Source organism: Peromyscus eremicus, chromosome 7, assembly GCF_949786415.1.
Source record: "Peromyscus eremicus chromosome 7, PerEre_H2_v1, whole genome shotgun sequence".
Taxonomy (NCBI): Eukaryota; Metazoa; Chordata; class Mammalia; order Rodentia; family Cricetidae; genus Peromyscus; species Peromyscus eremicus.
The window spans coordinates 15,035,571-15,050,727 of NC_081422.1; the positions used below are offsets into that span (position 1 = coordinate 15,035,571).

Consider the following 15,157-nt stretch of genomic DNA (forward strand, 5'->3'; position numbering starts at 1 on the left):
CAGAAGAGGGCACCAGATCTCATTACAGATGGTTGTGAGCCACCCTGTGGTTGCTGGGAATTGAACTCAGGACCTCTGGAAGAACAACTAGTGCTCTTAACCAGTGAGCCGTCTCTCCAGGCCCTTAGCAAAGCACTTTTATAGTTGATATTGTAAAAGAGAATAACCATGTATTAGTTATTGTTAGCTTAGCACATATGGGCTGCAAATGACTTGTTTATTCTGATTTAATGCCCTAGCCCAGATGGTTTTGGAGGAATACAAGGTATATCTATCACAAAATAACTGGACTCAGTCTTTCAATAAGTTCCTGAATATAGACATCCCAAGAATTAGAGAAGAGCATGAAAGATCATGTATATATATGAAAGATCACAGAGAGAGAGAGAGAGAGAGAGAGAGAGAGAGAGAGAGAGAGAGAGAAACAGAGATAGAGATACACATGGGGGAGACACATCATAAGTCTTAGAAATGTAGTTCAATATGAACCAATAGCTGAGGAGCCCCCAACTGGATCAGGCCCTCTGGATAAGTGAGACAGTTGATTAGCTTGATCTGTTTGGGAGGCATCCAGGCAGTGGGACCGGGACCTGTCCTCAGTGCATGAGCTGGCTGTTTGGAACTTGGGGCTTATACAGGGACATTTAGCTTAGCCTGGGAGGAGGGAATTGGACCTGCCTGGACTGAATCTACCAGGTTGAACTCAATCCCCAAGGAAGTCTTTGCCTTGGAGGAAATGGGAATAGGGGGTAAGTTGGGTGGAAGGGGGGCAGTGGCGGGAGGGGGAAGAACAAGGGAATCCGTGGCCGATATGTAAAATTAAGTAAAATAAAATAAAAAAGAAATGTAGTTCAATGGGAACAAGACTGAGCTATGGAAAGTTTCACTGATCCCCCCCCCCCATTCCAGAAAGCCTGGTGGGTAGAGATGAGTTATAAGGCTGATTTGTTTGCTTGCTCTAAGGGTATTAATCACATTGCTTCCTGCTCTCTGATTATGGCTCACCTTTGAATAAAACAATAACCAAAAGGAAACCAGCTAAGCAAAATTTAAAAAATCTAAGCAAACAATCGTAAACAACAAAACCCCTAAATTAAACACGTTGTCTTCTTCCTTGAGCAGAATGATTGCAAACAATTGTGAAATAATTGATGTTTCCCAAATTTAATGTGTGGGGTCATGGTACTTTAATATGTTTTACTATCAGCAGTGATTATAAGAAACAGACAAGAAATCTACTTCAGAGAAAGACAAAAGTTAAGATTCAGTCAACAGAAATGATGCACAAGAAAGATAACCTCGTTTGAATTTTTATGATAATTGCAAACTTGGACAGCTACAATTATATATAACATATATATATATTATATATGTTATATATCATATATAATACATGAGAATATATATATATATATATATATATATATATATATAACACATATTTTCTTAAAAATAGAATATGATCCAAGCTAAAATATATCATGGAAATGATAAAGAATCTTTAGTTTGTAAAGAACGTTACAAGGAATGTATGAAGTTTATGAAAACAGTGGTATATTTTATGTATGCAATGCTAAAGTGTGGGAGGAAACTCAGTTGTGTTCATATGGTCTCCAAGATCAGAGAACTGTCCAAAACTCTTCACTACTGTTAGTCTTGATCTTCAAGGATATGAACTCCTGGGTTTATAATAACAGTCATGTAGTTGTTTTAATGAGGAGCTTTGGACATTGAGTCTCTCGAGATTGAGACAATGCACTCAGCTTGTGACCTACTCCAGAGCACTTCAAAAATATTGAAATAGCTTGGATTTGGTTCAGAGGTAATTCATTTTTAACCAGGAACATGTTCTTTCATGTAGTCTTTGCATTTCTAAGGTAGAGTTGTTCCATTTGCAAAATACAGGTGAGATATTTATATCATTCTTGTTGAAGCTAGCCAAGAAATACAGACCCTACAACTAATTTATAGAAAAGAAGGATGGTGTTTTAGGAGATAATCAACCTGGTGAGTCAGAACAGCATACATAAGATGATTAGAAACAATTCCACACAATTGTACTCCTATTGTCAACATAGTCCATCACTCATTACCCTGAATCTTTCGACCCAGACTTAATCTGTGTTGTCTTTTTGTTCTTATCCTATTGTAATGGGAGCTGCAATTTCATTTAGAGCAGAGAAAAAACCCATTCTCAAATACGAAGGCTCCTAATATTTATTTGGACATGTATATGCATTTTGTGATGATATTGGACAGGATATTTTGTATGTATATTAATTACTAGATAGCCATAACTACGTGGGAGAAACTGGATGGTATTGAATTCAAATTGATTTCCTCACATTCCACTCCTGATGGCTACATTGGAAAGACCAAGGCATGTATAAGGTGGCTTCCTAATAAATATAATTTTATACTGCTGCTTGTAGTTCATGTGTTTCAATAACTTCTTACCGCTCTTTTCCTTTAAGGTTCACGTATAACATGGATGTTGAAAACCAATCAGTCACTTCTGAATTTTTTCTTCGTGGACTGACAGATGATACAGAGCTGCAGCCCCTCATCTTTGGCATTTTCCTATGCATGTACCTGACCACAATATTTGGAAATGTTCTTATGATGTTGGCTATCAATTGTGACTCCCATCTCCACACTCCCATGTACTTATTTCTCTGTCATCTGTCTTTTAATGACTTGTATTTAGTAAGTATCACAGTTCCAAAGATGCTGGTGAACATACAAACACAGGATCAGAGGATCACTTATGCAGGCTGCCTCAGCCAGGGCTTCTTTGTTGCCGTTTGTACTGTCTTTGAGTGCTTTCTTCTTGGAGTAATGGCCTATGACCGCTATGTAGCCATTTGTTACCCTCTAAGATACACAGTACTCATGAACCCCTGCTTTTGTATTAATCTGGTCCTTATCTCTCTATTCATTAGCATTGTGAATGGGCTGTTGCATAGTCTGATGATGCTGCACTTGTCCTTCTGCACTGACCTGGAGATCCTCCACTTCTTCTGTGAAATCGCACAAGTCATCAAGCTGGCCTGTTCTGACAGCCTCATTAACAGCATCCTGATATTTGTTACAGCTGCTGTTTTTGCTGGCATTCCTCTGTTTGGAATAATTTTCTCCTATATTCACATTGTGTCTACAGTATTGAAAATGCCATCATCAGAAGGAAAATACAAAGCCTTTTCCACTTGTGGGTCTCATTTGTCAGTTGTTTCTTTGTTCTATGGGACAGGTTTTGGTGTATACATTACCTCAGAGGTAATTGATTCATCCAGGGATATTGCAGTGGCTTCCGTGATGTATTCCATAGTTCCTCCAATGATGAATCCCTTTATCTATGGTTTGAGGAACAGGGATATGAAGGAGGCACTAAAGAAAGTTATTGGTAGGACAGCGGCTCTTCTATGATGTGTGGTGAACCTTGGCCTTGGGTTAAGTCAAAGTGACAGGATTGCTGGTGAGCCAAAAATGCCTGCTGTTTTTTCCTTTCACCTGTCTTGCTTTGATTTTAGTTCTATGAAATTGGATACTGGAGTTAATTTTAATATAATTCTAGTTTAGTTTATGTTTGGGTGTTTTGCCCGAATGTATGTAAGTGTATCACATACATGCCTGGTGCCCATATAACCCAGAAGAGAGTGTCAGATCCCTTGGAATCAAAGACATCAAGGGTTGGTACCTGCCGAGTAGGTGGTGGGAATTCAACCCAGGTCCTCTAGAGGAGGAGACACTGGTATAACCACAGAACAATTGCTCTAGCCCACTACAGTTTTATTTTTATTAACATGTATATGTGCATTGTGTGCATATATACACATTATATATACACATGTATGCAAGTAACTACTGAGGCCAGAAGAGGGCCAGATCCCCTTGAGCAGAAACTATGGTGGTTGTAAGCTGCTCAGCAATAGTGCTAGAAAGCAAACCTCTGAAAAACAGCAAGCACTCTTACTTAACCACTGAGCCATTTCTTCAGCTCCCACTGACACATGGTTTTAATCCTCTAAGCAGAATTTTTCTTTTTTTTTCTTCAAGTTACCAAGGAAGGGACTATGAAGAAGAGTTTCTGAGTTTCTAATTTTAGCCAGTGTGTGTGTGTGTGTGTGTGTGTGTGTGTGTGTGTGTGTGTGTGTGTGTGTGTGTTTTCTTGGGAAACTCCCATGACTGTCTTGGACACAGGTCTGTGAAGGAAAGAAGTACACATGGGCAACCTGTGAAGATATCACTGCTGCAAATCATTGGCTAAGTGTCTTTCTCTTCATTTTACTATTGATAAGATTTTTATTAGCTGGTGAACAAAGAAGTTTGAGATGATTTGAGATATTTGAAATTCATTGATGCATATTAAGACCCTTAAAAATTATTTGAGAATTTCATAGCCATTTTCAATATCTCTCTATATAATAGACATTCACTGGAACAGGCAATCCAGTAAAGCCTACATCCCTGAAGAAAACTGACTATCGCTTAGAACTTACACATTAAAACTGTAAATATTAGTACCTTTTATTAAAAGCATGTCTGACTTAAAGAATATCTGGGAACAAAGAATAGGGGTCCACCATCCTCGCACAGTGAACACTTACTTGGAATGGGTTCCTTTTCAGTTTCCAGAGGAGGAAGAAAATGCAACTGTTATATCTCATGATAATGATAGATACACAGAAACATATGTCATCTAGGATTAACAATAATTTTTAATGGTTAAGCTAGATTTCATTTCTCTAGTTGACTAAATGTGATGCCTGCATGCATGTAAAAACCTGTTCCAACTGTTTACTTCTTCTATGATAAATGAGAAAAATTCTACCTGTAGAAGATGAAATTATCTATGTGGCCTTAAATGTAAGTAAGTGTTTTATTTTAATATAAAATTATAGAAGACGCAAATTAGGAGGCATGATAACCAAGGGGAAAGATTGTGTTGCTATATTTGGAATTGATTATGAGTATTTGATGAATGATTCATTGAAAAGTACTATTTGCACAGGGTATAAGACATTTTATCACCTTCATGAATACATTTTATTGTCAACTTGACTGCATTTGGAAACACTGGATACACTACTGGATATTCCTTGTAGGGAATATTGAGAGGTTTTTAACTGTGGTGGGAAGATACACGCTGAAGGATACTATCCCAGGGACTCGTGCCTCAGACTAAATAAAGTAACAGAAAGGAGAAAGCATTCTGGCCTCTGCCATCTCCCTTTCCCTGCTCATTTATGTGTAGATGTGGGTGACCTCTATTGCCACACAAACTCCACCATGTTGGACTATGCCCTAAAACAATAAATCCCCAATAACCTTCCTCCTTCAAATTATTTCTTGTTAGATATTTAGTCACAACAATGAGGAAAGTAACTAACACATAACTCCTATAAATCTGCAATGAATTTCATGATATAAACTTGGTTGTTCAGACTTTGACTCTTAAAAGGTTGTAATAAAACATTTAATGAAATGTAAATCCTAGTTAGGCTCAGTTTCTGTGGGAGCAAAGTATACAGTACATGTTTCGATAACATGAATGCTTTTTCAGACATTACCCTTGTTAATTCATGAATGTCTTGAATGTGCTGTTATGTTTTCTCTTATGCCTCCATGTCTGTAATTGTATTGAGTTTAACAGTGGACCATTTGCTTTTAACTATTAGTAATGCATAGTGACATTAAAATTAAGAACCATTTTTATGTTGGTATAAATTTTGTATCTAATTTTTCTGGTATTGTGTTTAAGTCCATTTTAATGTTTTCTTACACACACTTTGGAGGAAATAACAGTTTTATATGTGAAGCATTTTATCTTTAGGAAGGTATAAAATGTGACTAAATGGTTGACTCAATTATCTTCTGATATATAATTCAGCTGTTACCAATCATCGTAAGTATATGTATCTTTCTCTTAACAATCTTATGCATGTATTATAGCCAAGTATAAATTAACATTCCTCATATTATGAGGTTGCAAGTCCTTTTACATATTATAAGACATTTGTTTTCTTCTTTAGTAAAATGTGTCATAGTATTATTATTGAACTCACTATACTGTCCATAATTATATATATATATATATATATATATATATATATATATGGCTAATTCTCTTAATAATCTAAATATTGAAACTTTGTTCATACTTTAGGACCTTATTTTTAAATATGTTTATATCTGTGTATCTATGTGCAGGGAAGTGCAGTGCCTGTAGAGGCCAGAGGAAGATATCTGATCCTCTGGAGCTGGTGTTACAGACACTTGTGAGCCACCTGATACGGGTGCTGGGAACCAAACTCCTGTCCTCTGAAAGAGCATCATGTGCTTCTTATCACCGATTCATTTCTACAGAACAAAAATGTATTCTCAATGAACAAGATTCTATTGTTTTTGATTTAAGATTTATTTCATTATTGTGGTGTGTGTGTGTGTGTGTGTGTGTGTGTGTGTGTGTGTGTGTGTGTCTGTCTGTCTTATCTGTCTACAGAGGCCAGAAGAGTGCACTGGACAGCCAGAAGCTAGACTTACATTTTTGAGCAATTCAAAGTGGGTGTTTAAAACTGAATTTCAGTTCACAGAAAGAGCAGAAGATGCTTTGACCTTAAAGCCATCTTTCCAGCTCCCATGATATTTTTGATTAAATGACCTAGAATATGACCATAATTTTTCCTTTATTTATGTTATAGAGATTAAGTGTAGTACTTAGTGCATACTAATAAAGCATTTTATCATTTACCTTCATCCCCAGCCCACAAGTGCTCAGAATTTTTGACTTATAGCTTATGTCTTCTGTATTCATAATGAACTAAGCTTTTGGAAGGGCATTTGGGGGAGTGCAGAATTTTACTTCATATCCCCGTCTGGTTTGGAATTCACTGTGTAGTCTACACTGGCTATGAGCCCATGCCTCATTCTCCTACGGATGGGATGAAAGTATGGTGTAAATTTTTTCAATATATTTTGTGATGATAATTGTGACTTTAAAGACATTAATTGGAAGATGAATAGAACCAAGTACAGAAAGAAAATGAGCTTGTGTGTGAGCAATGCTTGTGATGAACACAGACAAAAGATAGTGCAGGAAAAAAATGGCACTGTGATACTATTCCTAGGGACACATGACCAATGGTGCAATTGACAGTATTTTACTTCATGCTTTCAACTCAAGAAGTCCCAGTATCGAACATTTTACTTCCTCAATGTAATATTTGTAGTTTTGCTTTTTACTGTAGTGACAGGAATTATTCAGACTTTTTCCCCTCTGGATCTGTAAAATGTATTCAAATTAATTCTAATTATTAAGTAGATCATTAATTAATTGAAATAGAAAACATTCAAATATATAAAAATAAAATTTGAAAGCTCATTAAGGCATATATTAAAAACTTATATTCCAAACTTGAAAAATCTGTACTAAATAGACAAGGTTTTGGACACACATAGGCAGTCAAAATTAAAGCATGAGGTTCTAAATAGAACAAATGTATCTATGAGAAAACAAGCATTGGTATGGAAGCAAGATTGAACAACCTCATTTAGAAGGGTAAAGAATCTGTGAAAGAAAATGTAAATCATCTTGCTAATTCCCAGATATATTTCTCATTGTGAATATGACAATGAATTATTGCATACAAAATAAGCTTACTTAAAGCAAAAAAACAATAATTAGGTAGGGTCTCAGATATATTTCTCATTGTGAATATGACAATGAATTATTGCACATAAAATAAGCTCACTTAAAGCAAAAAAATAATGATTAGGTAGGGTCTACTTTTTCCCTTTTGAGTATTTTTAAGTCTACATGAAATTTTATATTGATTCACACTTGGGTGAACTTAACCACAGACTTAGCACTTATAAGACAACCTTTTGTAATTCTCAATATGTAAACATTAGAAATAACGCGCAGAGACTATGGAGATGGGTCCATGGAAGAAGATCTTGACTAGCAAACGTGAGAATGGGAGTTCATATCCCCAGAATCCACAGACAAACCTGAGCAGATGTGCTAACTGTGCTGTCTGCAATCCCAGGACCCGAGAGTCAGAGACAGGATACTAAACTTTTCCCCCCATTTTGAAGTAGCTAACTAAACTAGATAGAACCAGCTAGCTCTGAGTTCAGCAAGAGAACTTTCCTTAGTAAATAAAATAGGAAGTGATGGAAGAAGACACTCAACATGAAACTCAGGGGTCCCCTACGTACTTGTACAGAACTGCATGCACATTCACACTTATGTGAGTGCCCACACATATGAACATGCATACACATGTGTACATGCAAAAAACCCAAATCAACAAAAATGAAATGTAGAAAGATAAATTAATTTTGAGGTTCTATATGATAGTTAACCTATTAACTTAGTAACTGATATTTATTTAACATTATGTTTCTTTTCATTAAAATAGCAGAATATTTGAGTGATTTAACAGGTTTCTATAATAATTAAAGTTTGTTAAACATGATTTAACTTCAATAATGAGGACACAATTTGTTATGTATATTTAAATAGCTATTCTTCTTAGAAAAAAAAAGTAGAAATTTAAAAACGTTCTTTCCTGGTGTGTGTCAACCAGGTATGACTATTGAAATCTCTAACTGCCATCAGCAAGGATTTACAATCTTAGTTTGGCAGCTGGCCCTGAAACTACAAGAAATATATCCTTTACTTAATGTTTTTACATTCATTTATGTATGCATGTGTACATGTGTTTGTGCGGAAGTTTGCAGGCATCAGATCCCTCCCTTCACTATGTGGGTCCCAGTATTCCAAATGAGGTTTTTTATTTTTTCCATTTATTTATCTATCTATCTGTCTATTTATTTATTTAATAAAAAGTTTTTTCTTTCCTTTTACATACCAATTTCAGCTCCCCCTCCTTCCCCTTCTCCTGCCCCACACCCTTCCCACATTCCACCCCCTATCCACTCCTCAGAGAGGGTAAGGCCTCCCTTGGGGAATCAACAAAGTCTGGCACACTAAGTTGAGACAGGACCAAGCCCCTCCTTCCTGGTTTTGAGACTCAACAATCAGTGCCTTTACCCACTGAACCTTCTCTCTAGATTCATTTTTATTTCTTTGTTTTCATTTGAACAAATATACGTACAAAGTAATTGTTGTTCCATTGCATGCTTTGTCAAGTTCTCCATCCATAAACTGTAATGCCATTTCATCAATGAAGTATCTTCTCATTTACACATTTGTAGTGACTCTCAGCAAGGACCATCATGGCATGGTGTTAGTAATGGCACAGTAAGTAGCACTAAAAGTTGGTGCTAACCGACAGCTGTCTAATTGAACTAGCCATCTTATCAGGGCTAATGAGGTCATGGATCATTAAAGAGAATATGCTACCACCATTTTTCTAGCTCAGCATAAATTCTAACTACTCTCAAATCTTATATTTAAAAATTGTTGTAGCTATGCCACCTCCACTCAAAGAAGTGTCTCTTTACAGTAACAAACTATTATAAAAGATTATAACTGGACATAATTCAGAAATTAGTGGATCATAAGGAGTTGAGCCCCAATGGCTCACAGTTCACATATCTGTGATCTGGAGATATGTTTGGAAGAGGAAACTGAAATTTATAAGACTCGGAATAGCAAAATTTCTGCTGTGAAACAGTCTTTTCTAGAAATGTTTGCATAAACAAGACCAAAACAATGCCAACATTAGTGGACATGCTATCACAGAAGAGGGGGAATCTATTGGCATCACATCACTGGACACAGAATTACAGGCTGAGACTGCTGAGAGAGGGAGAATTATCCTCTCTCAAGATAAGACCCATGATTAGTATTCTAATACAAAGTAGACAGCCATGAAACCATATATATACAAATAACAAAAATAGACTCAGCAGGTTTTGTGTGATATAGATGTGTATATATATATACATATATCTATACATACACACATACACACACATACACACATATATATATGTGTGAGAGTGAAGGACATGAAAGTAATTGGGGGAGGGAATTTCGGAGGGTCTTGAAGAAAAAAAGGAAGAAGAAAGTTATATAGTTTTATTTTAACACATATAAAAATTAAAATTAAAATATTAATCATGAATAAATGACTCTGTTATTAACACAAGAATTTGGAAAAATATGATTAAACCAAATTCAAATCCATTGGACAGCAAGAAATAATTAGATGAGAGATGAATGAAATAGAAACAGAAAAAAGCATAAAAAATTCAGATATTTTAGCAATGGTTCTTTGAGAAAATAAACTAGATTGACAGACTTTTGGTCTAACTAATCAAAAGAAAGAATTAAAATGAAACATGATCCTAATTAGTCTTATCAATAAAAACAAGGAGTCAAATATCAGAGTAATAACCTGAAAGACCAGAGAACAAAAGGAACAGCTACTAGGGACTTCTTACTGCTCTGGATCCTCAGACTGAAAGGGCCCAAGAACCTGTCTCCAAGCACCTTATATTCTTTCTCCACCTTGCGATTGTGCTGGGATTAAAGGCATGAGCCTCCCAAGTGCTGGGATTAAAGGTGTGAGCCATCCCTGTGCCCGGCTCTATGGTTAACTAGTGGCTAATTCCACCCTCCGATCTCCAGGCATGAGCTGGCTTTTTGGATTTTATTACCTATGGCCAGACACCTTGCTCACTCTTGATGCAGGGGGGAGGGGCTGGGCCCTGCCTCAATTGAATGTATCAGGCTTTATTGTCCTCCCATGGGAAAACTTACCCTTTTGGAGGAGGGGATGAGGGGTAGGTCAAGGGGGGTTTAGGCAGAGGAGGAGCAGAAGGAGGGATGAGAGGGGGATCTGTGGTTGGTATATAAAATGAATAATTTTTTTTAAAATAAAAAAAGATATTTCTAAAATATATAGGTTGGTTTAATTTAGTAGCTTTCACAATCCAATGAATCTTAGTAGTTATCATTTTCCCATTAATAGTCAAAAAATCCAAAGACAACACAGTAAAATATAGAATCCAGTCTGTGTATTTTCCATCTTTACATTGCTTATCATATTTTTTATTACTTTATTTCCTTTTAAGGACTTTACTATTACTTTTAAATCATTTTTTTAAATCTATGACTCCTTATAACTTTTCTCTTCTTTCTCCTAAGCCTACACACACTTTTCAAACACACTGCAAAGTGTTTAGAGGATTTTTTCCCCATCTGAATCTGTCTTTATTGACTATCTCTATCTTTTTCTGACTACATGAGCCTTTAAACTGCTAAGCAGCATGGATAGGACATCTACGTCTACCCTGCCTAGTTCTCTAACATCCCAGAATTATAGTGGAGGCATTGGCAAGAGCCATGTTTACCTCCCCAACTCTGGGGAGCTTCTGGGTTCATGCTGCCATTGAGTAGAACCACTGCGCATAAATCTCATTTAAGTGTTTGGTATCAGAGCCTCTTAAAAGAGCCGTATAGTTTTTGCTGCTAGCACTGAGTCAGAAAACCATCTCTTAAAGGAGTTGCACCTCTTCTTGCTGCTAGCAAACAGAACCTACTCAATTAAAAGCAGCTACTCCATTTTTGTGTGTCTATAATACTTTTTAAAGTCTTTTCAATGTTGAAATTCTTGCCCCATATTGGGGTGCTATATAAAGTGAAATCCTAATTAGTCTTATCAATAAAAACCAGGACTCAATTATGGGGGTAATAACCTAAAAGATCAGAGACACAAAGGAGCAGCCACTAGTGACTTCTTACCTCTTCAGATCCTCAGACCAAAAGGGACGAGTTCCTACCTCCACCCATTTTATATTCCTGTCTCCGCCTCCAGATTGTGCTGGGATTAAAGACATGAGCCTCCCAAGTACTGGGATCAAAGGCATGAGCTTCCCAAGTGCTGAAATTAAAGGTGAGAGCCTCCCAAGTGCTGGGATTAAAGGAGTGAGCCACCACTACCTGGCTCTATGGTTAACTAGTGGCTAGCTGCACCCTCTGATCTCCAAGCAAGAGAAAACAAAATATCACACAACACAAATGACCAAAAGTAACAGGATAAAGAACCAAAAAGAAAGCATACAACATAAAAAACAGAACAATTAATGAAAAAATAGTTTATGAATTTGAAAAAGAGGAAGGAGGGTTGTATGGGAGGGAAGGGAGTATAAAAAGGGAAAGGAAAATGATATAACTATATTAAAATCTCTAGCAACAAAAATAAGTAAAAAAAGCCTTTAATCTACTGAATTGGAAAATCTAAAAGAAATGGATTAATTTCTTGTATCTGTGTGAATTTTTAAATTGAAAATAGTCTCTTCTCTTATGCCCTTCATCCCAACCACAGTTTCCAATCCCTCCACTCTTTGTATCTCTCCCCCACCTCTATTCTCCCCCAGATCTACTCACACTCTGTTTTCCCTTCAGAAAAGATACAGTCTCTAAGAGACAACAACCAGACAGGACAAAACAAGATATAATAAGACAAGGTGAAAGCCCTCATATTGAGGCTAGACAAGGTAACCCAAGAAGAGGAAAAAGAGTCTCAAGAGCAGGCAAAAGAGTGAAAGGTACACACTCTCCCACTATTAGGAGTCTCCCAAGAACATCAAGCTAACAGCCAAAACATATATGCTGAGGATCTGGTGCAGACCCATGCAGGCCTAATGCTAGTTTCAGTCTCTGTGAGCCCCTGTGATACCCAATTATTTGATTCAGTGGGTCATGTTTTCCTGGTGTCTTCCATCCCCTATGATTCCTATGGTCTTTCTTTTTCCATTTTCCACTGGGTTCCCAATCTCTGACTCTGATGGGAGGGAGCTGATAGAGACCTGCAATTTAGATTCTCTCTCTCTCTCTCTCTCTCTCTCTCTCTCTCTCTCTCTCTCTCTCTCCATATCTGGTTGTGTGTCTGTATCCCCTCCCATCTGTTACTGAAGAAACTTTCTCTGATGATGACTTGACAAGGTACTGATCTATGAGTATAGCAGTTTACCATTAAGAATCATTTAATGGATTTTTTTGCTAGTCATGTCTGGTTCTACCCTAGGTCTCTGGGCTACCCAGTTTCTGGTTCCTGGCCATCCATGAAGTGTATGGCATGGAATCCCTCTTGTTTGGTGGGCCTGCCTCTAGTCAAACCAGACATTGGTTGGTGACTCTCATAATTTCTGGGCAACTATTGCCACAGCACATCTTGAAGGCAGGATAGATGTAGCCCTAAGTTTTGGTGACTAGGATGGTATCCATGTTTCTCTTTCTACACCAAAGAGACTAGAATGTAGAGGTGAAGGCTCCAAGATCACACCAACTTGCCTTCTCTATTACAATGAGTTGAGTGGAAGTTGTCATCAGCAATGGGGCTCCTGTCAGTTTTCAGAGGTTGAACTTCTGTCCTAGCATCACCCTGGGTTTAGAGATCTAAACATGACCTCCTCCGCCAAAGTCAACCAAAAGTAACTCAATCCCGACACTGGAAGCCTTGCCTGGCTACCAAAGATGGACAATTAAGACTCTATCCTCCATTACAAAGAGTCCTCATGAAGGTCACTCTCATAGATTTCAGGAAGTTTCCAAAGCACTAGGTTTCCATACTGTTCCCCAAATACCCCCAATTCCAGCTGACATACCCCACACCGTCTTCCTCTATCCCTTCAGCTCCATCTGACCCCTCCCACTCCTGTAACCATCTGTATGCAGTCCACCTTCAAAATATATTTCCCCTTCCCAAGAAGATGCATGTGCCCAACCCCATAGGTCTGCTCTTTACCTAACCTCTCTGGGTTGGAGAACTGCAGCTTGATTATCATTTACTCAACAGCTAGTATCCTCTTATAGGTGAATACATACTATTTGTGGTTCTGGGTTACTGATGTGGGATGTCCTTTTGTATGCTGCAAATATGTGTTATTCATTATGGATTAAGAAAAGTCATATTTGATTGAGGAAGACCCCCTGACATCCTAACTACAGACATAAAAAAATAAACCTTGAGTAACTATAAGACATGTAATGCATATTTTATATGCCCAAACACAAAACAAAAATTATCTTTAACTGACTTGTGTACAATGCCGAGTTTATATTTGTATTGATGCAGATATATATGTTTCCTTTAAAAGTTTATATATTTTTCAGTACAAGGGGACCAGACACTAATTAAAAACAGATAGCCCAGATGATCCAACATTTCTATACATTTTTATTACAGTTTTTTTCTGAGATCTGTATCCAAGACAGCTTCAAGGCTGTTGGCTGAGATGGACCAGCCACACAAAATACTCTAGTCAGGGCTAGACCATAATTCCAAATTTTCTCAGGAACCCAGGAGACTACCAGAGCCCCTAATTAGCATGAAGTAGCATAGAAAATTATGTTCAAATCCCCAAAATATTATTTATGAATGTTTTTATTTAAAGGTGGTTGGTTATAAATGGTTAATGGTCATAGTCAGTCTTTTTCTAAAAAAGGGGGGGATTTGGTATAGAAATAATGAAAAAAAGGTAGATTATTGAATCTACTTTAATCCAAAAAACAACTACTAATCTCAAAATACTTTATATTGATATGGATTTTGGTTTATTGAAGCAAATTTAAGGTCAAATTTGTCATACTATATGTATATTTCTACTCTTGTTTAAGGTATTATGTTTATGCAGCTCATTTAAAAATAAAATGTATAGTTAAGAAATATAAATTAATAATCATCTATAATAGTCAAACTTATGGTCATGTTAGTTAGGTTTTCTAGATATGTAGAAATATATTTGTATTGGATAGGTAATCTTCAAACACTTCAAAGACCTACAGAATATGGCATTTAAAATGTGTGAAGAACTTAGACTTTTGTCGACAGTGAGACATGTCTGCTCCTGGTAGCACCAATTACTTCAAGAGGATGATGGGCATCAAAGAAGCTCATTATGGAATTTGCTTCTAATGTGGCAAGGCTAGCTATTTGGACAAGGAACTGCTCTTGCCTGGACTTGTTGACAATATGATATATAAATTGAACATGCAAGATCCACAGGAAAATGACTGCTCATCTTGCCAAAACAAGTTGGGACAGTCCTTCATGCTTCCTGTTTCATGAAAGAATCTGCCAGACACTCTTCAGGACACAGAAAAAAAGTGACTCATGAATTTTGCCAAAATAGGTAGGACAGTCCTTCAAATTTCCTGCTTCACTGAGAAATCTGCCAG

The 15,157-nt window shown here is 36.9% G+C and overlaps 1 protein-coding gene across 1 annotated transcript; it reads left to right on the top strand.

The window, feature by feature from the left end:
- The first annotated feature begins 2,475 nt into the window (after positions 1–2,475).
- On the top strand, positions 2,476–3,426 carry LOC131914075 (olfactory receptor 7G2-like). The gene has a single exon (XM_059266669.1). It carries the CDS (start codon positions 2,488–2,490, stop codon positions 3,424–3,426), a length of 939 nt encoding a protein of 312 aa, XP_059122652.1. The 5' UTR covers positions 2,476–2,487.
- Positions 3,427–15,157: the final 11,731 nt, after the last annotated feature.